The sequence below is a fragment of the Oncorhynchus keta genome, chromosome 11 (genome assembly GCF_023373465.1).
Source record: "Oncorhynchus keta strain PuntledgeMale-10-30-2019 chromosome 11, Oket_V2, whole genome shotgun sequence".
NCBI lineage: Eukaryota > Metazoa > Chordata > Actinopteri > Salmoniformes > Salmonidae > Oncorhynchus > Oncorhynchus keta.
The window spans coordinates 34,117,289-34,142,315 of NC_068431.1; the positions used below are offsets into that span (position 1 = coordinate 34,117,289).

Genomic DNA, 25,027 nt, shown 5'->3' on the forward strand with positions numbered 1-25,027 from the left:
TTGTTCGATAAAGTCCATAATTTATGTCCAAACACCTCCTTTTGTTAGCGCGTTCAGTTCACAAATCCAAACTCACAATGCAGGGGCAGGTCCAGGCGAAAGTTCCGAAATAAAGTCGTATTACAGTTCATAGAAACATGTCAAACAATGTATAGAATCAATCTTTAGGATGTTTTTATCGTAAATCTTCTGCACTCTGCCAGACCACTACTCATTCAGCACCCATTTCCCCCTCCTTCACAGTAGAAGCATCAAACAAGGTTTAAAATACTTGACATCTAGTGGAAGCCCTAGGAAGTGCAATTTGACCCCAAAGACACTGTATATTCGATAGGCAAAGAGTTGACAAACTACAAACCTCAGATTTCCACTTCCTGGTTGGATTTTTCTCATGTTTTTCCCTGACATTCGAGTTCTGTTATACTCACATACATCATTCAAACAGTTTTAGAAACTGTAGAAGAGTTACACAAGTCAGAAATAGAGATAAAATTAATCACTTACCTTCGATGATATTCATATGGTTGCACTCAGAAGACATTCATTTATTCAATAAATGTTCCTTTTGTTCTATAAAGTATCTTTTTATATCCAAAAACCTCAGTTTTGTTTGTGCGTTTTCTTCAGTACTCCACAGGCTCAAACGAAGTCACAACAGGCAAACAAAAAAAATTGTATCCATAAAGTTCATAGAAACATGTCAAACGATGTTTATATTCAATCCTCAGGTTGTTTTTAGCCTAAATAATCGATAATATTTCAACCGGACAATAACGTTGTCAATATAAAAGGTAAACAAGAAAGGCACTCTCGGTCGCGAGCATGAAAAAGCTCTGACACGGCAGGGTCCACTCATTCCGACTGCTCTTACTCCCTCATTTTTCAGAATACAAGCCTGAAACAATTTCTAAAAATGGTTGACATCTAGTGGAAGGCATAGGAACTGCAATTTGAGTCCTAAGTCAATGGATACTGTAATGGCATTGAATAGAAAACTACAACATAAAAAATCCTACTTCCTGAATGGATTTTTCACGGGTTTTCGCCTGCCAAATCAGTTCTGTTATTCTCACAAATACTATTTTAACAGTTTTGTTAACTTTAGAGTGTTTTCTATCCAAATGTACCAATTATTTGCATATCCTATCTTCTGGGACTAAGTAGAAGGCAGTTTAATTTGGGTACGCTTTCCATCCAAAATTCCAAATACCCTAGAGAAGTTAACCCTGTTGCACAAAGCTAATGTTATAAGCAGCCAGCTAGTTTCATCTGGCTAGTGAGGCTGGACTGAAGCGGGTTGTGTTGTGAAGCTAGGCACAATAAGGATTAGGCACAATAGTGGAATTTGCCGTTTAACTTCAAGATAAAAGTACGTCATTGACAGTGATGCAAATTAATACAAACAGAATTGTGCAAAGTCCACTATTGTGGTTAATCCTTATTGTGCTAGCTTCAAATAGATAGGTCACCCCAGCATTAGTCAAATAAGAACCGTTTTATAAATGAGGGTTATTTTAGGTGACACCTAGCTAACTATAGTAACTGAAACAGATGTTGTGTAATTTGACACGTCAAAGTGTTATTTGACATGCATCTTTGACACGCAAAGACCCAAACGGCGTTCCATACAAATCCTGGATGAGAATGAAACGACTGAACAAATGAACAACGAAACAGTACAGCAAGTAAGTGTAAGAAATAGCTTTAGATTATATTTTACTGGTAAGGGGGACATAAATGCCAACAAAATACATTTTTGGTCAGTGTGGTGTGCGTAAACTTTATTTAACTAGGCAAGTCAGTTAAGACCAAATTCTTATTTATAATGATGGCCGGACGACACTGGGCCAATTGTGCGCCGCCCTATGATACTCCCAATCACAGCCCAATGTGATACAGCCTGGATTCAAACCGGGACTGTAGTGACACCTCTTGCACTGAGATGCAGTGCCTTAGACCCTGCGTCCATGTGTGTGTGTTAACTATACTAGAACACTTAAAAGGCCGCTAAAATTGTAAATATCGGTTTATCATTGTCAGTTTTGTTGGCAAGGAAAATATTGGATATTGGTATCGGCCAAAAATGTCATATCGGTGCATCACTACTTCTCATTCTTAAATTTCATTCTTGCATCTTTTACTTTTGTACACCAACTTCAAACAGCTGTAAACAAAATATTTTTGGTTATGGAAAACATTTCACAGCGGTGTAGATGGTACAATAATTCACTACAGCTTGTTGTGTCACAAATGTAAATTATGGGAACTATTCGAATTTTAGCAAACAGATAATGGGGGAGCGATTTCTGCATGGTGCATCTTTAAGTTTCAGATCCATTGCTTAGGACTCATTTGTGAGAAAGAAAAAAGAGGCAGCTTAAGGTTTTTAGAGACCTGCACACCAGGAGTAGCGTTAATGCATAATTCAGTGTTTTTCACGAAGGAAAAAAATATATATATAATATGTGTTGTGTTTTGTAAACGCAGATTTAAAATGCAATTTTTTTGTCATTTCTGCTCGGCATCAGACTAATGTGTAGTTAATTTCCTCCAGTGATTGTCTTGGTGTAGCCTAATTTTCTCTAGTAAAATTTCAGATTAATTTCAAGCATAACATTAGGTCATGTACAGGAATGCAAACTGGTGAGGACCTAAAAAAGGTGACACTTTTTTTTGCACAGAAACACACAAAAAACAATCCCTGCTATGGGGAAATGCAGGTTTTTAACTAACTAAACAAAATATGATCTACATGATCAGTCTGTGTGTAAAATACAGTGGTTAATGTGAACCTAATTCACAGCTAAAAAATGTAAAAGAAAGCAATCCAATTATTTATTGCCTAGACTAAACTGCAAATGACTCACGCATTTAGAAAAAAACAATAGACTAATATTGCAGTTAGCCATGACAGCCTTTATAATATAACACTTGTGACCACACACACACTGCACTTGGGGAAAAAAACATCTTAAAGTAGAAATAGAATGAAACAGGCATTCTATTTTTGCTCTATTATAGTGGCCACTATAGTAGACATTGATCATGTGCACAAGGCTACATGTGTGCAAAAATAACATTCATCCACTCTATTGAAAAAGTGAGAAAGATGTAAAGTGTGTGGTGTTGCTTTCAACTCTGTGGCCTTCAGTTTAAGCCAGGCCCGGCTCCAGCTACACTTGATCCCTGAATCCACTTGTTTCACAAGCAATGCCTCATTTTCACCTAATTCTTTCATTCTGAAAATGAACCACATATTGTAGAGGGAAAACATTAGTTAACTAGTCAACATTTCACACCGATTGCCAGGGTCCAGTCAGCAGCAACTAAAGCGTTATAATTTGCAGAACAGCAAGAAGTCATAACGTTATACCAATTAATACTATAGCTAATTGGTTAGATTGCTAAAGTTAGCTCATCTGATGTTGTACCGTTAGCTAGCTAAAGTTAGCCGTCTGCCTTCATTAGCCAGCTAATTTTCACACCATAAACTCAATTGTTTGATCAGTTAAGTTTGCTAAATGTTGCTCAACATTTCTCTGGCTAGCTAACGGCGAATTCGATCCAGGTAGCAAGATACTTAACACTAAAATTAACGTTACTTGTTCCACCACACTTTCTCCCTCAACTCAAAACTTTCCAAATGTCAGTTGTTATTCGGTTACAGCTCATGAAGTACGCTTTCGTCACCTTCTCACCCCCGTCTCCGTGGTCAGGCTTCTCACCGACCTGTTATCGTTCAGGGGATGCACTGCTGTAACTGGCAAACAGCCTTTCTACTCTCTGCTGTCTTTCCAGAGCCTGCGCTAATGCTGCAAATAGGTTGTCTCCTCTCTCTTCAATCGCCTGCTGCATTCTGTTATGTGAACGATTGGCTGAGCCTTAGATACAGCCAGTATTGCTCCAAACGTGCATCACTCGTTCGCTTACAGCCAGTAATGTGATCCAAACACACCTTTTTTTTGCAAAAAAATACCTTGCTTTTTCATTGTAGGCATATTTCCTTGTGGCTGCTTGCCAAATAGTGTTGCACTTCGGATGAAAATGAAGTTATTTCCTACCGAATGTTTTGCACTAATGTATTTTCTGTGAAAAAAAACTAGCTGCGGACCTTGACTTTCAATATCAAACGCAGGTGGAATGGTTTACAATGCACATTTTTGGATGCCCCGCGTTTTGAAAATGCAGATTTCTTAACTCTAACGCGACCTCTGGCACACTTGACCTTAAGATTCTGCCATTGACTGTAAATCCATGCTCAAAATGAAAGTTTTCATTTAAATGTTTTATCATTAAAACATTGATGGGCTAGCCCAGGGATTCAGAAACGTTTTAACTCAGGCCCCCTTTCAGCATTGAAAGGTTACTAATAGCTCCTCCCTGTGTAGGCTAGTGCTTTGGCACTGCATCTCAGTGTTAGAGGCGGCACTACAGATCCTGGTTTGATTCCAAGCTGTATCACAACCAGCCGTGATTGGGAGTCCCATAGGGCAGCGCAAAATTATCCCAGCATCGTCCGGTTTAAGGTTTGGCCGGGGTAGGCAGTCATTGTAAATAAGAAACTGTTCTTAACCGACTTGCCTAGTCAAATAAAACTTGTGAATAAGGAATTAACTCTGAATACAGTGGCATCCCTGCCAGCTTGTAAACGAGGCTTGAAAACAAGAGCTACTATTAATCTATTAATGGAATGCAATCGGCACGACTTAATGGTCCACTCACTCTCAAAACCGAAAAAGAAAGGATGACATTTTTAAAAAGGGAGGGGGTTAGCGAGTGTGTTTCGGGTTAGGGATCAGCGTCGTTTCGCACTCCCGGGCAGACGAGGGAACAAGGCGTCACTCGATGCAGGGCCTGTATGACTCCAGCATGTTAAAATATTTAAGGTCCGCCTGGGTCTCTGAATATTCATGGGCTGTCGTCCTCATCATGAGATTGTGAAGGACACAGCAGCATCGTCCCCGGAGTGTAATCCAATTCTACATGTTCTTGCTTTATATTCCAAGGACGAAACGGGGCCTCGGGCAGAGTGAGTAAGTGAGTGAGTGGGGCCGAGCGGGCGGATGTTGGGTTGGAGGTGAAGCTCGCTGCTGCCAGAATGAGAGGAGGGATGCAACCGTTGCAGCCATGTCACGAGAACTGAATTTGAAATGATGACCTCAAGCCAACACTGCCCGTCTACATTGGGCCCATGTTTGACAATAGCTCAGGTTGAACAGTTCATGATGCCTTCTCTTATCGCTCTTGCTTTGTGTCAGTTTCTAGATAAAGGGCAGACTTTCCAAACAGTGAAATATAGAAATAAACTGATATGTTCTAGTGCAATATGGATTATCACCTGAGCAAATAAATCTTGATTTATTTCAAACAGGGTAACTGAAAACTAGGCTGACTGGCTGCCTGAAACTCCACTCTACTTTGAGATACTACAATATGATATTCTTGTTTGAGTCAAAAGGGTGCGTTTAAGACAGGACAAAAGAACCTCACCCTGGCCGTGATCAGCTAACAATTGCCTAAGACCATTTATAAACCAGGTGGTGCGAGCCCTGAATGCTGATTGGCTGAAAGCTGTGTGTATGACAAAACAAAGATTTTTACTGTTCTAATTAAGTTGGTAACCAGTTTATAATAGCAATAAGGCACCTCTGGGTTCTGTGGTATATGACCAATATACCACGGCTAAAGGCTGTATCCAGGCACTCCATATTGGCTATATACCACACCTCCTCCGGGCCTTATTGCTTAATTATACAACAGGTGGTTTGGAATTCCCATTGTTAGAGTCTATCCCGCCCATTTTATACTCGACAACATACACATGGTCACGTTCATAAAAAGTGCCATCGTTTACATCGTTACCTGGCAACGCACTACCACTACTTTTACAGATCAACTGCCTCATCTGCCAAGCCATGAAACTTACAAACATGAGCGCCACTGTAAAAAGCATATAGACATCTGACATTTGCAAACAATGTTGCAATATTGAAATTTGATCTCCACTGTGTCCCATAATAAAGAACATGTTGGGAGTCTGGAAGAGACAGACGTAAGGCTTTTCTCAGTCAGTCGAAATCATAAATCAGCATAATTGTTAAGGATATATGCAAAGAAATGCAGCTAGTTTGCCATCTTTCCAGCTTCAATCTGAAGTGATTGAAGTGATGAGCTGAGTAGTTGGCTAGCTAGCAAGGGGGGCATTTTTGTTTGCCACAGCAACCTGCAAAGTTATGGAACTATCAACCAGTGCTCGGGTAGTTTCGCTTTACCTGACAGTCAAAATTAATAGAACTAATGACCAGAGGACACCTAAAATTGCACTTGATGACCAGTGTTAGTGAATGTAGCATCGCGGTTTGTTGAAAAATTGATTGTTTGGGAATAACTTAGCTTTTTAATGCTGGTAACTCGCAGTACAAAAAGCAACAATACACTTGAGTCCATGTGTTATGTTATTTTTATTATACCATGTCACAGTCATGATAAAGATTTGACATGGCCTCTAATGTATTATTGCTTAAGTGAACAAATAAAAACATTCGTGAAAGAATTTAGTTTATGAGATTGACTCAAAAGAGTTATTTCAGACCCACCAATACAATAGAAAGGCTTCATTTGAATGAGACCCAAACCCAATCACACTCCCAGGATCTACTTGCTTGTTTTCACAAGGTTTCCTAGCAACAAGCTTCCAGCTGGCACAATGGAGTGCAGCATGCTTATCAGGTAACAACATCCAAGGTCTGCTGCACCCTTAGTCTCTCTGCGTTTACCTTACCCTAGGTCCCCAGCTTCACTCAGCACTGACCAGTCCACAGCCAGCTCTACAGGAGACCTCATCAGGTTTCTGTGAAAATAACTGGCCAGTCCCCACAACTTAAACCAACACAGTCAAGTGCTGACTGGCAGGAGGATGTTTACTGGCATCTGCTTATTGTAGCCAGGACCGTGGAGAAGATATTGAGAACGTACCTCTGACAGAACAAACACAGAAAGTGCCTTAGACACAGCTTTGACACAAGCCTCGGAAAGAGGAGAATCACCTTTGACGTTAAGCTCCCTGTAAAAGCTAATTTGTTTCAGTTGGCAAAGCCAGCCTATATGAAAACTGTTACATCTCAGAAGGCCAACTATAACCCTCGACACCCTTTACTTCATATTCTTGCAAATGATTTGTGAAGCACTCATGTAGGCCTAGGCCTTATACAATAATATAATCTTCATTAAGCCTAACTTATAGGCTCGACTAGGCATACTTCATTTAAAGAAATGCCCAAAGTTGCATTGAATCCCAATTGTGAAGAGGCTGCCTATGCATCATTGTGCCATGTCAGATGAATGCCATGATAAGTCTGGTAAAAATGCCATGCTTGTCTACTCTGCTGAAGTGGGACAGTGCCCCAAATGATGAGCTCATGAAGCCATTATAATGGTAATGAGCCTCTCCACTAATGTACAACAATGTACAGCATGAGCAAAAACCACATTGTTGGGCTAGTAGAACACCCCTAACCAAACCTTTAACACTGCAGAAAGAGATGTGCCTGCCTGTGTAAACAAAGCACTTCATTATTGCAGGGCTTTTATCTGTAACCAGTGGAGAGGAACGACATTGCTCTGCCCGTGGCTCTTCGCGGTCAGAGCGATATTTTTTTAGTTTCTTATTCAATACGCCATCCAGCTGCTGGCAGTAACGCACCATTAACATTGGATGTCAACTGCTGTTAAACCCCATGGAAGATGTAGAATACAGTTTAGCAATCTGCTACGGACGCATCTTTGCCAGAAGAATAGGCTACCTGGCGACTTCATTGATCATTTTCATATTTCAGATAGGTCTAGTTTGGGTGGATCAATTATATACCCCAGTATCTAGGCCTACTGGCTATGTCTAAAGATAGCTGTAAAATCGTAATGCCTTCCATACTTATGGGATGAAGATTTAACATTCTGACAAAGTAATTACGATATTTGTGAGCAAGAAAAATGTTAGACAGATCATGCTTTCCATCCAATCATGCAACCGCTGCATACAGGTAGGCCGTATGATCCTGCTTTCTGTGGACTCCAGAGAAGTGACATGATATCCCTAGATGATATTGACTGCTAACATGAATGACTAAGCTCAAAATGCAGGAGTAAAACAGTTCATTTCGGTATCTTGCTTTTAAAAAATGCATCGATGGCAGGCTACATTTGTTCAGGGATTGTGTGCGAGGTCAAATGCTTTGAACCACTTCTTTTTGGGGGTTGTGGATCAAAAGGTTTGAGAACCAACTGACCTATAGTACCATGGTTTAATTTCTGTGGTGAGAGAGGAGGAGGAATGGGCTGATTTCAGTGTAAATTCCAGGACAGCAACAAGGACACAACGTGTGAGGAGTGTGAGAAATTATTAAACAGGCAGTCAGTCAGAAGAAAATGGACCTCAACAAATCCCTCCTCACTGGTGAAGGATTGTGAATCAAAGCTAATTAGGCTCTGTTCTCTATCTATAAGGCTAAAGGAAATATTAAAACGGGCTACACTAAATATAGGCCTAATGGTTGAAATGACACACTGACAGTAACATCAACATATTTCATGGACATAAATCTGGTCGATAATCAGCTAACATGTAATTAATTTCTCTCTGGGTTTAAAAAGCACACCCTTGGCGCGGGAGGGGGATAAAGTTTACATGGTATTGGCAGATGGCTGACAGAAACTGCAGCACTTTGAAGCCCTTTACAGGTTCTAAAGGCAGATCAGGCTATTTATTGTGTGTTAACTAACGTTATGCACTAACTAATGCAAAACAAAAACATCGCTTGATAGGTAGCGTTCAAAAATGCGTTGCAGAATGAACCAATTTCTCCCACGACGTAACAGCTAGCTCAGGCACATGAAATAACCATAAAATAAAATAAACCATGTTTTCGAAAAATTACATTCTTGAAGTAAAAAATAATTTCCAGTCAATTTAAGAATAATAGGCTCTAGTATGGAATTTCAGAATTCCTGCATGGAATTTGGGGTGATCACACATTTTGACCAGTGATGCAATTTGGAATTCTCAGCTAACGCTAGCTAGCAAAACTATGTTAAAGAGCTATTTTCAATATTCTTTCAGTGAAAACAGGAGAAACCAAGTGAGTATAATCTGAAGTAAAGTTACGTCAAATGTAATTCCATAAAGCAGCCAGCCAGAACGTTATTTTAATCGCAAACATCTAAAAGTTAACTTTTTATGCATGTTGCTCGCCAGCGCAACGAGTGAGACGACCTGTGTAACGTTGCATACTCACCACTCCATTTTCGATCGCTCTTTTGAAAATTGCGGATTTTAAAAAAAGTACCCGGTGGAAGCAAAACTTACCTGCAATGAGAATAATCAATACAGAGCAGAGGTGGGATATCGAGAAATCCATTCCTTTCTGTCTATTCCAATACTTTTCCTTTAAAACTCGGTTGAAAAAATAACTTCTGCGGCGCTCCTGACAGACAGACCACACTCCCGAAGCATCAAAACTCTCCGATCCTTTTTCGCCTCAGCAGGTGCATAGGAGAGCAGGAGTTTAGACACGTGATTTCCGGAGGGTAACAAAGTCGAGTGTACCAAGATACTTTCACGCCCCCTACCGTATTAGGCTATTATGCCGCGTTCAAGTGCTGTCGGAAACTCCTAGTTACCAGTGGGAAATGTCACTTGAATGACCCAAGTCTGAATTACAGGAGGGACACTACTCGGAGAAAATGTTAGCCGAGTTGCGACGTTTCACCAGACCTTTTACCCCAAAATTAATCCGCTTTTGACAATTACAACCTTATCAATATGGATAATGTAGCTAGTCTGACCATATTGTGAATGCTTAATAAACCAGATAACTTTAGCAATGTTAGCAAGCTTTTCAAGCTAGCTAAAATTGTATTGATTGAATAGTAATTTGATTTCCAACGGCTTGAACACAATCATGGACTTACCTCCTCCCAGTTTCCTACACTATTTCGCCCGAGCACGTGAAGCCAGCAATACAACAATGAACACAGCTTCCCAATAGTTAAATTGTCATTTTACTGTTCAACCATTTGAAATACTGTAAACCAGACAAGCTATAAGAATGTTTGGAAAAGCTTTAACACGGAGCCTATGACATTGCAAACATGCTTTTGAACAGCATCAGAAAGACTGAGTTGAACAGGTGTCATCCATATACCTACATGCTTCTTTTGATTGTGTGTACTGTAGGCCTACAGGTTGTTCAAATATTAAGTTATTTAATATTTACCAGATATGGCCTCTGATGGTGTGAAGGCAATAAGTATTACAATTACAGAATAGTCAAATCAAAACAGCATTGAGGTAGGATTAGAAAATGTGTTTAATGTCTCAGAATGTAAGTGGTAAGCGCAATTCATAATACTAATACACTGAATAAATAAAACAATTTCTCATTGGAACATAACGGACGGACAGCACAGTAGGAGGTAACATACAATTAACCCATCAAAAATAAATACAGTACATATATCTTCATAGCTATGAAATACACATCAAATTCCTATATTCCTTATCCATTACAACTAATTATTTTACTCACACGAATACAAATTCTCTCAAGTGTAAAGCGTTAACGTTCTTACCATAAAAATAACAAAATTCCAGTGACTATCTCACTACAAAAATACATTTAAAAAATGTGGTCAAACATCTTGGTGGACTTTGTTTGCCACTTCCTTCCCTCTAACATTTCAGTCACTGAGCAGACACTTCTCCAGAGCGACTTACAGGAGCACTAAGGGTTAAGTGCCTTGCTCAATGGCACATCAACAGATGTTGTACCTAGTCAGCTCAGAGATTCAAACCAGCAACCTTTCAGTTACTGACCCAACACTCTTAACCGCAAGGCTACCTGTCACCCATGAACTATTGCTTGCTCTAGTGGTTACCCTCAACAGCTCAGAGAACCTGGAACAGGCTAATACTAACGTCAACACTTGCTGCAGTGGTCCCTAACAGTAAGCCAGGCCTGGAGTGCCATCCCAGTATCCGAGCCCCCCTCTCTGGCCAGGCAGAGCCAAGCCTTTGTGTCTGAAGGGATGGGTGGGTCTGCCTTGAGGTCTGAAGCCATAGTGAGGAGAACGTGGAGGGACGTTATATCCTTTACCAGGCCCCATCTTCTTTTGCTTGGGCACTTGACACCACAGTGGAGCAGCTGGGTAGATCACCTTTGAACAATAAAACATGTGTGAAATATAATTTAAATTGACCCATTGTCAGTGCTGACCAAGGAGGTATTCTGTATGGAAACACTACATTACTGGTTGTACCTGGTATGTGTGGTGATTTTGGGGGTAGGTAGTGGATGGACGGGTTTCCCTGAGGCCACTATCCTCCTCTGAAGATGAACCGGAGTGGTAGTCAGACGTCACCCTCTCCACGGCACTGGTCACCTTCTTAGTCACAGTCTCATCACCAAAGAAACTGGCCACCGTGAAAGCATGGTTCTTCTCTCCATACCTGCGCAATAATGAAAGGAAGAAGCCAACAAGACTTGTGATGATCGATCACTGAATGTATATCAACAATTTAGTTACTTGACTGGTAAACAATGTAACAACTGAGACTGCATACCAATTGTCTACCCATCTCCCAAAGTGTGAACTTGCACACTCTCCTGTAAATGATTTAATGCCTTCCAGACAATAGTTACAAAAATCCAAGTGAAATAAGACAGACTGACCTGCAGCACACCTCACCAGGGTCTACCCACAGAGTGAGTTCTCTGGGCAGGCCAAGGTCCTTGTACTGAACCCCACTCTCCTGGCAGGCCCGCAGCAACTCTGGATCCTCCTTCTGCAACCTGTTCAGCCGAATACACCTGCGAAGTAGAGTATACAATACATTGATAACTCCAATCATACAAATCACTGCATATAAAAAACACACCTTACTCATGATGCCCTAGACTGGAGGTTCATAAAACTACTGGTATGAATGTCAAAATAGTGAGAGCAAGGCAACAGACTGGGGTCATATCAGTAGTTAAGTTACCTGAAGGCCTGTCCTTTGCTGGGGTTGTCAGGGTACCAATGCCCCCTGAACTTCTCCTGCAGGGCAACAGTCAACTGCTCCACAAACATGTCCACTTTCTGGGTGTCCAACTTGTCCACCTTTTTGATCAGTCTTTTCAGGAACAACACCAATGCGGCAATCTCTTTTTTCATGTTTCACTGATGTGCTGTAATGATGGTCCAAATTCTAAAGACATAAGAGTGTGTCTTTTGTCAGATTAGTAGCTAGCTACCACATTTGACAACAAACAATCAACTTTACCCTATACACAAGTTAGCCTAGCTATAATAGGAAGCAACATGTTACCCCCATGAGTGGTTTCATCCATCAATGCCCTTGAAGTATGTAGCAAGCAAAGCTTACCTTACAACACAAAACAGGCTGCCAAGAACTCGTTGCATGTAAACATTAAGCTAATTTAGCAAGTTAACTATTGTTTAAGCCAAAGGGCATTACAGTCTGGCGGGTCTTCGTCCAGAAAAGCGCGCTGTGACGCATAAATCCAGTTTAGCCATGTGACTGCCCGTGAGTCATAGCTGGCTTGCGCACAACAAAACCTTTACAAATTATCTAGTTGGACATGCATTATGTATGTATTAATTGCAGACATTTTGGTGACAACTTTTCAGTTGAAGCTAGCTAAGAAAAAAGTTCAAACAGAATGATTCAAGAACTTGATTTGTGATAGCTAATTTAGCTACTAGACAAACCTTACTGTAGCTAGCTATATTATCTAGCTAAAAAAACGAGAACGTTATAAATAATGTTAAAGAAGCAAACTTTGTAAACTACATTGCAAAAGTTTCCGATTTCACAAAATTACAACAAAAAAATCCATCATACACCGTATTTGCAGCTCATCAACATGTGGACAACTGTTGCCAGCTCGACTCATGAATGTTTGAAGCTCATTCGTATTCTGCCAGCGCCACAAACGATGACGTCACGTCCGTATGGCAATAAGTATTCAACCCCTTTGTTATGGCAAGCCGAAATAAATTCAGGAGTAGAAATAAGCATAACAACTCACATAATAAATTGTATGGATTTACTCCTTGTGCAATAATAGTGTTTAACATGAGTCATTCAAAAATAATCTCTGTACCCCACACATACAATTACAGTGCATTCGGAAAGTATTCAGACCCCTTCACTGCAAATGTATAAAAAATAAATAAAATACATTCTTTACATAAGTATTCAGACCATTTGCTATGAGACTCAAAATTGAGATCAGGTGCATCCTGTTTCCATTGATCATCCTTGAGATGTTTCTACAACTACATTGGAGTCCACCTGTGCCAAATTCAATTGATTGGACATGATTTGAAAAGGCACACACCTGTCACTATAAGGTCCCACAGTTAGGATTGGGTCGAGGCACAGATCTGGGGAAGGGTGCTAAAAAATGTCTGCAGCATTGAAGGTCCCCAAGAACACAGTGGCCACCATAATTCTTAAATGGAAGAAGTTTGGAACCACCAAGACTCTTCCTAGAGCTGGCCGCCTGACCAAACTGAGCAATCGGGGGAGAAGCACCTTGGTCAAGAACCCAATGGTCACTCTGACAGAGCTCCAGAGTTCCTCTGTGGAGACGGGAGAACCTTCCAAAAGGACAAGCATCTCTGCAGCACTCCACCAATCAGGCCTTTATGGTAGAGTTGCCAGACGGAAATCCCGCCTCAGTAAAAGGCACATGACAGCCCGCTTGGAGTTTGCCAAAAGACACCTAAAGACTCTCAGACCATGAGCAACAAGATTCTCTGGTCTGATGAAACCAAGATTGAACTCTGGCCTAAATGCAAAGCGTCTTGTCTGGAGGAAACCAGGCACTGCTCATCGCCTGGCCAATACCATCCCTATGTGAAGCGTGTTGGCAGCATCATGCTGTTGGGATGTTTTTCAGCGGCAGGGACTGGGAGACCGAGCAAAGTACAGAGCTCCTTGATGAAAACCTGCTCAGGACCTCAGACTGGGATGAATGTTCACCTTCCCACAGGACAATAACCCTAAGCACTAAGCCAAGACAACGCAAGAGTGGCTTCGGGACAAGTCTCTGAATGTCCTTGAGTGGCCCAGCCAGAGCCCGAACTTAAACCCGATTAAACATCTCTGGAGAGACCTGAAAATAGTTGTGCAGCAACACTCACCATCCAACCTGACAGAGCTTAAGAGGATCTGCAGAGAAGAGAAATTCCTGAAATATAGGTGTGCCAAACTTGTAGCGTCACACCCAAGAAGACTCAATGCTGTAATCACTGTCAAAGGTGCTTCAACAAGGGCAAAAGCAACACACACAAAAAACAGGTTGATCAGTAGGAAAGTGGGTCAAAGAAGTGAAAGTTTATCAGTGATGCTGAGGTTTGAGAATGTTTTGCTGGGAAAAGTACAGAAAGGATTCCTTAGTTTCAATGTTAGAGAATTTGTCCCATTTGCACTGTGGTGTTTTAAATGCCAAAGAATGAGACATGTAGCTGACAACACTCAGTGTAAAGGAAAGATGTGCCACGTGTAGAGGGGATAATTATTACGGTGAGTTTGGAAGCAATGTAAAGGTTAAGTGCTGTAATTGTGGTGGAGAGCACAGTGCAATATTTGGTCGATGCCAGGTGCAGAGAGAGGCTCAGAGATATAGGATCCGTCGTGATGTATCATATGCAGAGGCTGTAAAACAGATTGGTAGAATTAAGTGCGGACTGATGGAGTTTACGTGGATGTACCTGTAGTAAGTGGACCGACTGTCGGGACTCGTGCTTCTGATGGTCCTGGCATGGTTTTAATGCCTGTTCAAAAATCGTGTGCTCATGAATGTGCGGTATCAAATGACGCTTTTATTGGTACGGTTAGCAATACGACACGGGTTGTGGAAAGCAAAAATGCCAGTTTGAAGGTTATTGTGGAGACGGCAAAAAGATATTGGGGTTAACAGACGTTACTGTTTTAATGATTGACATGCTGAACAATCCTAAAGGTGGATTGGGGGGGAGGGGGGGGGTAGAAATTAGTAGGGATTTTATTTTCATGTTAGTACAGAATTGGGCACACCATGATTGATCATACATTCCAGCACAGTAGGCATGCAATTTAAACGTTTGTTTGCGGACCGCCATGACATCATAGAATAATCCAATCAAATGTATTTGTCACATACACATGGTTAGCAGATGTTAATACGAGTGTAGCGAAATGTTTGTTGTTTAAAAAAAAAAAAAAGTTCTTCCCGACTGTATGTAATAAAACCTAATATTTTCCGGGGTAACAATGTAAGAAATAACGCATAAAAACAAAACAAAATACTGCATAGTTTCCTAGGAACGTGAAGCGAGGCGGCCATCTGTCGGATTCGGAAGTACAGAATTAGCAGAAGAAGAGGAGTGATTTTTAAAAAAAATGTTAAGAGTGATCTCTGGGCGTTCGAAAATTCAGAGAGTTGTCAGTTTTGTAAATTCAAAGCGGTTCGCCCATCGGGCGCACACTGAACGCTCTGGCTGGGGAATAGGGTTGATCCGAGCGTTTTGAACTCACAACGGCAGTTAAGCACCAACTATTTAATTATTTTTTTTCGCACCTTTACTGACACCTGCAATATTCAACGGGGTGTTGCGCGTTAGTAAATTAATCAGTTATACTGCGCTCCGGCACACTCATAAGAGTGTACTGAAATTGAAGTAGATAGACTCATTACATTTACGAGCGCACCATACTATGGCCAAAATCCATATCGCTCGGTCTTCTACGACTGCTGTCCACTAGACCATTTGGTGGTGAGTGGAAATTCCAACTGGAAGCTTCAGATTTACATCCGGTGAAACATCTGGCTCATTGAGCATGGTTACACGCACACAGTAATACGATTATGTGGAGTCAGATTAATATAGTTTAAAACGTGTACATGCTTTGCAACAAAGATTAACCTAATCAATCTTGTTTACATGGACACACTGCAATTAGGCCACTGATGGGACTTTCAATAAATGCAGAAAATCTACAATTAAATTAAAAGTTATACCACAGTGACCATGTTCCTTTTTGGTCCGTACATAACGTTTGTGTGAAAACTCTTAAGATGCATTCTTTCAGTTTTCCGAATTCAATTCACGCAAAATAAGAGGGCATCACGAACAATGTACAAAAACAATATAGAAACATCACACAACAAAATACGCCCCAAAAAGTAAACAGCAGGGTGACACAAAACAAGTATTACACTTTAGACAAGTTCCATTTTGACATACTGTATACACTTATGATGAGCTATTTCCGGAATTCAGATGTGAAGTCCGAGCACCAACTTTTTAACTACGGCGCGCGGTCTGGTTCGATGTGCCTAAAAATCATGTTTCAAATTGCCGCGGTCTTGGAACTAGAATTGTGATCATGTGTATACTGTGCTAATGCAGAAACAAAAAAAGAATAATGGAGAGAGAGCACTGTGAACCAAAATACAGTTGCAATCTTTCTCCAGAGGGCGGTGATCAACCTCCATCTAAATCACTGGCAGGTATGTAATCAAATTAGAGTGGTAGAATCCAATCATTTATATATACACCAGATTACATTTTGGGGGTGTTGTTTTGAAGCCACCACACCATCTTGGCACTCCCCCAGCGTTGTAAAAACTATTTTGGAAGCTGTCAATGCATTTGTCCACATTTGTTTACCCACATTCACTCCTTTACATATACCTTAATGCATCATTTTATGTGAGCTAACCATAAACTCAACAAAAAAAGAAACGTCCTCTCACTGTCAACTGCATTTATTTTCAGCAAACTTAACATGTGTAAATATTTGTATGAACATATGATTCAACAACAGACATAAACTGAGCAAGTTCCACAGACATGTGACTAACAGAAATGGAATAATTCCGTCCCTGAGGGGGGGTGGTTCAAAATCAAAACTAACTGGCGTGGCCACCAGCTGCATTAAGTACTGCAGTGCATCTCCTCCTCATGGACTGCACCAGATTTGCCAGTTTTTGCTGTGAGATGTTACCCACCTGCAAGTTCCCAGAAAAGTACAAAGAGATCCTTGATGAAAACCTGCTCCAGAGCACACAGGATTTCAGACTGGGGTGAAGGTTCACCGTCCAACAGGACAACGAGCCTAAGCACACAGCCAAGACAATGCAGGCGTGGCTTCGGGACAAGTCTCTGAATGTCCTTAAGTGGCCCAGCCACAGCCTGGTCTTGAAACCTATCGAAGATCTCTGGAGAGACCTGAAAATAGCCATGCAGCAAAGCTCCCCATCCAACCTGACAGAGCTTGAGAGGATCTGCAGAGAATAAATGGGAGAAAGTCCCCAAATACAGGTTTGCCAAGCTTGTAGTGTCATACCCAAGAAGACTCAAGGCTTTAATTGCTGCCAAATATGCTTCATCAAAGTACTGTTTTGGCAAGTGAGTTAGGACTACTTTGTGCATGAAACAAGTAATTTTTCCAACAATTGTTTACAGATTATTTCACTGTATCACAATTCCAGTGGGTCAGAAGTTTACATTCACTAAGTCAACTGTGCCTTTGAACAGCATGGACAATTCCAGAAAATGTCATGGCTTTAGAAGCTTCTGATAGGCTAATTGACATCATTTGAGTCAATTGGAGGTGTACCTATGGATGTATTTCAAAGCCTACCTTCAAACTCAGCGCCTCTTTGCTTGACATCATGGGAAAATCAGCCAAGACCTCAGAACAAAAATTGTAGACCTCCATAAGTCTGGTTCATCCTTGGGAGCAATTTCCAAATGCCTGAAGGTGCCACATTCATCTCTACAAACAATAGTATGCAAGTAAAAACACCATGGGACCACGCAGCAGTCATACCGCTCAGGAAGGAGCCGCGTTCTGTCTCCTAGAGATGAACATACTTTGCTGTGAAAAGTGCAAATCAATCCAAGAACAACAGCAAAGGAACTTGTTTCCTCCAGCATCTTCACAAGTATCTATATCCACAGTAAAACGCGTCCTATAAATCAACATAACCTGAAAGGCCGCTCAGCAAGGAAGAAGCCACTGCTCCAAAATCGCCATAAAAAGCCAGACTACGGTTTGCAACCGCACACAGGGACAAAGATCATACTTTTTGGAGAAATGTCCTCTGGTCTGATGAAACAAAAATAGAACAGTTTGGCCATAATGACCATCACTATGTTGAGGAAAAAGGGGGAGGCTTCAAGCTTAACACCACCATCCCAACCGTGAAGCACGGGGGTGGCAGCATCATGTTGTGTGGGTGCTTTGCTGCAGGAGGGACTGGTGCACTTCACCAAATAGATGGCATCATGAGGTCAGAAGTTAAAGCTTGGTCGCAAATGGGTCTTGATATGACAGAGCATACTTCCAAAGTTGTTACGAAATTGGCTTAAGGACAACAAAGTCAATGTTTTGGATTGGCCATCATAAAGCCCTGACCTCAATCCCATATTAAATTTGTGAGCAGAACTGAAAAAGCGTGTGCGAACAGAGAGGCCTACAAACCTGACTTTACACCATCTCAGTCAGGAAGAATGGGCCAAAATTCACAAAATTGTGGGAAGCTTGTGGAAGGCTACTCAAAACGGGTGACCCAATTTAAACTATTTAAAGGCAACGCTACCAAGTACTAAATGAGTGTATGTAAACTTCTGATCCACTGGGAATGTGATGAAAGAAATTAAAGCTGAATTAAATCATCCTCTACTATTATTCTGACATTTCACATTCTTAAAATAAAGTGGTGATTCTCACTGACCTAAGACAGGGAATTGTTGCTAGGATTAAATGTCAGGAATTGTGAAAAACTGAGTTTAAATGTGTTTGGCTGAGGTGTATGTAAACCTCCGACTTCAACTGTAAGTAAATGTCATATCAGTTATTTATTTGTAATATATTAGCAAAAATGTCTAAAGTCCTATTTGTAATTTGTCATTATTGGGTAGTGTCTGTAGATTGAGGGGGGGAAAAAATATTTAATCCATTTTAGAATAGTGCTATAACCTAACAAAATGTGGAAAAATGTCAAGGGGTCTGAATAATTTCCGAAGGCACTGTAAGTGCAAACACATACGTCAAATCTCAAAAACCAAGAGTTAGGGGAAAATGAGAATGTGTATGATAAAATCTGTACAACATACCAGCTGTACGAATTAGGGTGACACTATACTCACAAGAATAAACATTTATTAATCCAAACAAAAGCAGGATAAGTTAAAAGCAGAGCTAAAACCTTTCTTGTAAACCCCAAAGGGGTCAAACCTGATCTCTTATAAAGAGAGACTGACATTGGAAGATTCAAATACATCAACCTGAATATATTAGTTTCTTTCTACCCAAAATATACTTCAGTGATCAGAACCTCTACAGCTGTTTCAAACCACCAGAGTATGCCTAAATGTCATATGCAGGTCTAAGTATTGACCAGAGACATACTAAAATCCATTTTCTTAATACATCTGTCCCCCAAATATTCATGAAGGCTAGTTAATTTGTTTGTCTCCTTTTCTTCAAAATCACTGATCTGACCAGGCTGGATAGGTAAAATTAATCATTATTTGGCCTTTCCATCATATTGCTTTCTTTTCACCATTCAGATCAGTGCCTTTAAAACTAAATGGACACATCGTATTAAGAGAAAACCGGATTCGGCAGTTTAGATATCATTTGAACTCCACACAGCATAGACCTGCCACCAGAAAATTATTAGCTAAAATAAAACAAGTAAAAACCAAAGCACACTTGAAAACACACAACCACAAAATAAAATAAAAAATATATACGAATAATTGCTTGAATAAACTCAGTCACACAACCTAACATCAACTTGACAGACAGTGAAACCAGGAGATTCCATTTACGTCAGTTAGCAGTCGCTCTTTATCCAGAGATTTACAAAAGCAACCTGTTCCCCGCACATGGACTCTGTACCTGTACCCCCTGTATAGAATTTACGCTATTGTTATTTCACTGCTGCTCTTTAACGGCTTGTTACTTTTATTTCTTATTTGTATTTTAACTGCGTTGTTGGTTAGGGGCTTGTAAGTAAGCATTTCACTGTAAAGGTCTACACCGGTTGTAGTCGGTGCATGTGACTAATAAAAATCGATTTGAAGTGCCTTGCTCAAGGGCACATTGACAGATTTTTCACTTAGTCGGCCCAGGGATTTGAACCAGTGACATTTTGGTTATTGGCCCAAAAGCTCTTAGGCTATCTGCTGAATTGTGTTGAGCAGTTCATAACGCAGGACATTACAGCTAAACCAATTTTATAGAGTCACAAGTTTATCATTGAGCCACATTTCAAGTGAATTTGGTATCAGTGTATTTATTGCGTTTCATATAAATTCTAGTTGGTCTAGCGAGGCCTATACTTGTAGTTTACAAGTGAAATAATAAATACTGATATTTGCTGCCTTGAAGCAAATAAAGGCTTTGGTTTGGCAAATGGACAATATAATGCTTACCGAGTTAGGCCTTTTCTATCATCAGCACACATTTCATGTCCCTCCCTTGTTCAAATACACGAGCTCATCAGCCTTACCACAGGCTACCATAAAATACCTTACCAGTTGAAATCAAGAGGACTCAAAGTTAAGAATAGCAGAAAACAGCATTTGCAGCATGCCACTAACAAAACAAATAAAAATACAAACAAGACATCAAATTCAAATCAAAAACTGGAGAAATAATAAAAGCAACAAACTGTAACCTCTGGACTTAAAATCCCACCTCTTAGATGTAACAGACTTTATTCAAACCACAAGAGTGTTTCACTGCACTGAATACAAAATAACCTCTCATTTAGTAACAGTTACCACAGCAACAACAGAATCAGTCAACCAAATATTTTCTGGAGCAGTGAGGAAATGGGTGCGATTAAAATAACAAAAAGAAAACAAAATGTAAAAGAGTGTGAGGAAATTCAATAAATGAAAACTGTGACTGTAAAAAGAAAACTGCAGCTAGATACAGGTAACTGCCAAAATAAAAGAAATGCCAACAAAATGCCTTAATAGGGCATTGGGCCACAACGAGCTGCCAGAACAGCTTCAATGCCCCTGGGCATAGATTCCACAAGTGTCTGAAACTCTATTGGAGGGATGCAACACCATTCTTCCACAAGAAATGCCATAATTTGTTGTTTTATTGATGGTGGTGAAAAAGGCCGTCTCAGGCGCCGCTCCAGAATCTCCCATAAATGTTAAATTGGGTTGAGATTAGAGGGGTATACTACAAAGCAGGATCAATGAGATAGCCAGCTAACTTTTATAAACAACCAGAAATAACGATTGGTTTTCTGGTTCATTAAGACAGCTAAACTTAGATATGCGTTTTTGGTTGTCGAGTCAATTAGACCATGCCCATATCAAGCTTATCTTTCTAAAAAATAAAGTTATTTCAGAACATTTAGGCAAGTTAGCTGGCAAACTCCTTGATCATGCTTTGTAGTATACCCTTCTGGTAACTGACAGACACACCCACCCACACTAAACCCCCTACGCACCTTTGACACCCCTTTTCTAGCCATGTTAGCCAAAGTACTGGTCAACTGGGATTGTTTATACATGGATGGGATGTTAATTGTTTAATTAACTCAGTACCACGCATGTGGAAGCACCTGCTTTCAGGGCTCTAAATTCAAATGTTTCATTGGTAACTTAAAGTTGGGAGCACCAGAAAAGTTGATTGAGATTGGGCCTATATTGCTACATTTTCACAGGCAGATAAATTCTGATATTTTTTCCACCTATTGTTCTTTTGATCAACCACATAGGATCTTTTCAAATCAGATCTTTTTCAGAGCTGATCTGATTGGAAAGACCAAAGACCAATTAGTGCATTTAAAAAAAAAATCAGAATTGGGCTGCCTGTGTAAATGCAGCCTACGAATTCTAGCTACTTCTGAAGCACGTTGTGGCCTAGAAACCAATATGGAACACTGTAAACGCATTTGTTTATTATAAAAGCTAAAATGATGATACGAATACCTGTCATTGAAATAAAGTAATTTGTGGAATATTGTCTACATTTGGTATAAAAGCAGCATTTTCCTATTGAGATGCATTACATAGAAAATTGTACACGGTCTCCTTAAAAACATCAGGTTTGTGATGTTGACATGCAAGAGATCTGTCATTCATTCACTGCTATGACCACTGATCTCCTGAAGAAGCTACCCCTTTTCCTTTCTTTCTTTTACCAGGTTGTTAGCTAGCTAGCGAACAAGGTAACATGACTGAACAAAGTGTAAACAAAAGGTTGTCGACGCGTGAGTAGTTTTAGAACGGTCCACGACATGGTTTATGAATCTAAAATGCGGTCCCTGCGATCCGCTCGGCTATAGGAAGATACAAATGTTGTGCCGGTAAAATTGGTCAGATCTTTTGACCTGGTTGAGCTAGAAGCAAGCTGTTTTCACTGTAGTAATAGTGCAACCATGATGCTAACCAATCTAAAGGTGGAGCCCTGCCTGCTTTCAATATACTTTATTTAATTTACTCAAGTGTTTCCTTTATTTTGGCAATTACTAGTATATACTAGTATTAGCTCATGTCATTCTGTATTAAATCTGAATAGGTATTCTTTCAAAAATACTTTGTCTGCATAGGCAACAGGTCCACCGACAGCAGGGCTCAACAACCCACAGTTCCCATGTGGAAGTCAGTGGATCCCAAGATCCTTTCATTTTATTGCCTTTCTCTGAGCCCCTTCTTCAAAGTACTGCAGTCAGAAAGCCATGGAGCACCAGATGAGGAGGCCATGTCCATTCCTCACTCTTCTGAGAGAAACCACACCACGCAACAAGTCTTTTACAATATAAAGGGCACAGGCCACAGTGGCCATCCTGTCTGTCTTTTTAGCCCTGGGAGTGAAACAGTCATCGCCCTGAGAGAGGCAGCCAAGCCAGGTAGGTACCCCCAGACTCCCCTCACTCCACAGAGGCGTTGCTGCTGGCCTTGACCACGGACCCGGCCCGGCTGATCTGCAGCCAGGGCAGCTTGGCACAGTTCTTGAAGAGCTGCTCGATGGCGATGTGGCGAACATGCAGTTCTGACGCCAGTGAGTCTTTTTCCTGCACAGCCACTGTCAGCTCCTCAAACACCTCTGTAGGGGAGAGGAAACAGAGCAGAGATTAGTACAGTGCAGGGTCTCTCTCTTAGGGATGTTACAGTGACCGTATTACCTCCACACCGACGGTCACGAGTCATGTTAACAGTCAAATTCCACATGACCGTTTAGTCATGGTAACTTGGCTTCCCCAAGCTCTGATGCTGCTGATGGTCATTAGTAGCCTACCAAACTTACTAACTGCCTGGTACATAGCACTCCATTGTCCCTCTAATCACTCTGACATCAATACAAATGTAATCAGAAAATCAAATCAAACACTTCATAAAAGCCCATGAGCTTACGTTGCGCAACATTTCTATAGGCTATGCAATTGCGTGAGAAAAAAAAGTTGATGGCCTGTATTAAAAAGGAAGAGGATCCATCAGCTTTCTGTAGGCTATGCCTCCTATATTTATTTCTCAACATTCCTAATATTAAGCACATTGCTTTGCTTGTAACATTTTAATTTAACAAGGCAAGTCAGTTAAGAACAAATTGTTATTTACAATGACGACATACCGGGGAACAGTGGGTTAACTGCCTCGATCAGGGGCAGAACGACAGATGTTTACCTACTCAGTAACCTTTTGGTTACTGGCCCAACACTAACCACTAGCCTACCTGCGGCTTTACAACAGGAGTATAGCCTACCTAGCTGGCATGAAAATTAACCACAGGAAAAGTGTACTCCATTCACTATTTAAGTCCATAGAATACATATTTGTTCCCCCTGACCCTGTTTTCCGAGACAGGTACATGATAATGGTCAATTTTTACATTTACATTTACATTTAAGTCATTTAGCAGACGCTCTTATCCAGAGCGACTTACAAATTGGTGCATTCACCTTATGACATCCAGTGGAACAGCCACTTTACAATAGTGCATCTAAATCTTTTAAGGGGGGTGAGAAGGATTACTTTATCCTATCCTAGGTATTCCTTAAAGAGGTGGGGTTTAAGGTGTCTCCGGAAGGTGGTGATTGACTCCGCTGTCCTGGCGTCGTGAGGGAGTGTGTTCCACCATTGGGGAGCCAGAGCAGCGAACAGTTTTGACTGGGCTGAGCGGGAACTGTACTTCCTCAGTGGTAGGGAGGCGAGCAGGCCAGAGGTGGATGAACGCAGTGCCCTTGTTTGGGTGTAGGGCCTGATCAGAGCCTGGAGGTACTGAGGTGCCGTTCCCCTCACAGCTCCGTAGGCAAGCACCATGGTCTTGTAGCGGATGCGAGCTTCAACTGGAAGCCAGTGGAGAGAGCGGAGGAGCGGGGTGACGTGAGAGAACTTGGGAAGGTTGAACACCAGACGGGCTGCGGCGTTCTGGATGAGTTGTAGGGGTTTAATGGCACAGGCAGGGAGCCCAGCCAACAGTGAGTTGCAGTAATCCAGACGGGAGATGACAAGTGCCTGGATTAGGACCTGCGCCGCTTCCTGTGTGAGGCAGGGTCGTACTCTGCGGATGTTGTAGAGCATGAACCTACAGGAACGGGCCACCGCCTTGATGTTAGTTGAGAACGACAGGGTGTTGTCCAGGATCACGCCAAGGTTCTTAGCGCTCTGGGAGGAGGACACAATGGAGTTGTCAACCGTGATGGCGAGATCATGGAACGGGCAGTCCTTCCCCGGGAGGAAGAGCAGCTCCGTCTTGCCGAGGTTCAGCTTGAGGTGGTGATCCGTCATCCACACTGATATGTCTGCCAGACATGCAGAGATGCGATTCACCACCTGGTCATCAGAAGGAGGAAAGGAGAAGATTAATTGTGTGTCGTCTGCATAGCAATGATAGGAGAGACCATGTGAGGTTATGACAGAGCCAAGTGACTTGGTGTATAGCGAGAATAGGAGAGGGCCTAGAACAGAGCCCTGGGGGACACCAGTGGTGAGA

General features: G+C 41.2%; 3 protein-coding genes across 4 annotated transcripts in view; all 3 read right to left on the minus strand.

Moving 5' to 3' along the window:
- LOC118390088 (coxsackievirus and adenovirus receptor homolog) overlaps positions 1–9,557 on the minus strand; it is a 102,054-nt gene extending 92,497 nt beyond the window's left edge. Inside the window, exon 1 of the mRNA XM_052457025.1 lies at positions 9,362–9,557. Coding sequence (XP_052312985.1) covers positions 9,362–9,413 — 52 coding nt within the window. The 5' untranslated portion in view covers positions 9,414–9,557. The remainder of the gene's footprint in view (positions 1–9,361) is intronic.
- Positions 9,558–10,346: 789 nt separating this feature from the next.
- Positions 10,347–13,023, minus strand: LOC118390089 (protein BTG3-like). 2 transcript variants are annotated; one of them, XM_052457026.1, is made up of 5 exons: positions 12,902–13,023; positions 12,038–12,244; positions 11,727–11,864; positions 11,314–11,503; positions 10,347–11,211 (listed from the first exon to the last, which is right to left on the minus strand). In XM_052457026.1, exons 2-5 carry the CDS (start codon positions 12,208–12,210, stop codon positions 10,996–10,998), a joined length of 717 nt encoding a protein of 238 aa, XP_052312986.1. In that variant the 5' UTR covers positions 12,211–12,244; positions 12,902–13,023; the 3' UTR covers positions 10,347–10,995. The 2 variants fall into 2 exon arrangements, with proteins under 2 accessions (XP_052312986.1, XP_035636197.1); XM_035780304.2 differs by lacking the exon at positions 12,902–13,023 and adding an exon at positions 12,422–12,829.
- Positions 13,024–19,202: 6,179 nt separating this feature from the next.
- Positions 19,203–25,027, minus strand: part of LOC118390090 (protein EURL homolog) — a 52,579-nt gene continuing 46,754 nt past the window's right edge. Inside the window, exon 5 of the mRNA XM_035780305.2 lies at positions 19,203–23,140. Within this exon, the coding sequence (XP_035636198.1) occupies positions 22,965–23,140 (176 nt within the window). The 3' untranslated portion in view covers positions 19,203–22,964. The remainder of the gene's footprint in view (positions 23,141–25,027) is intronic.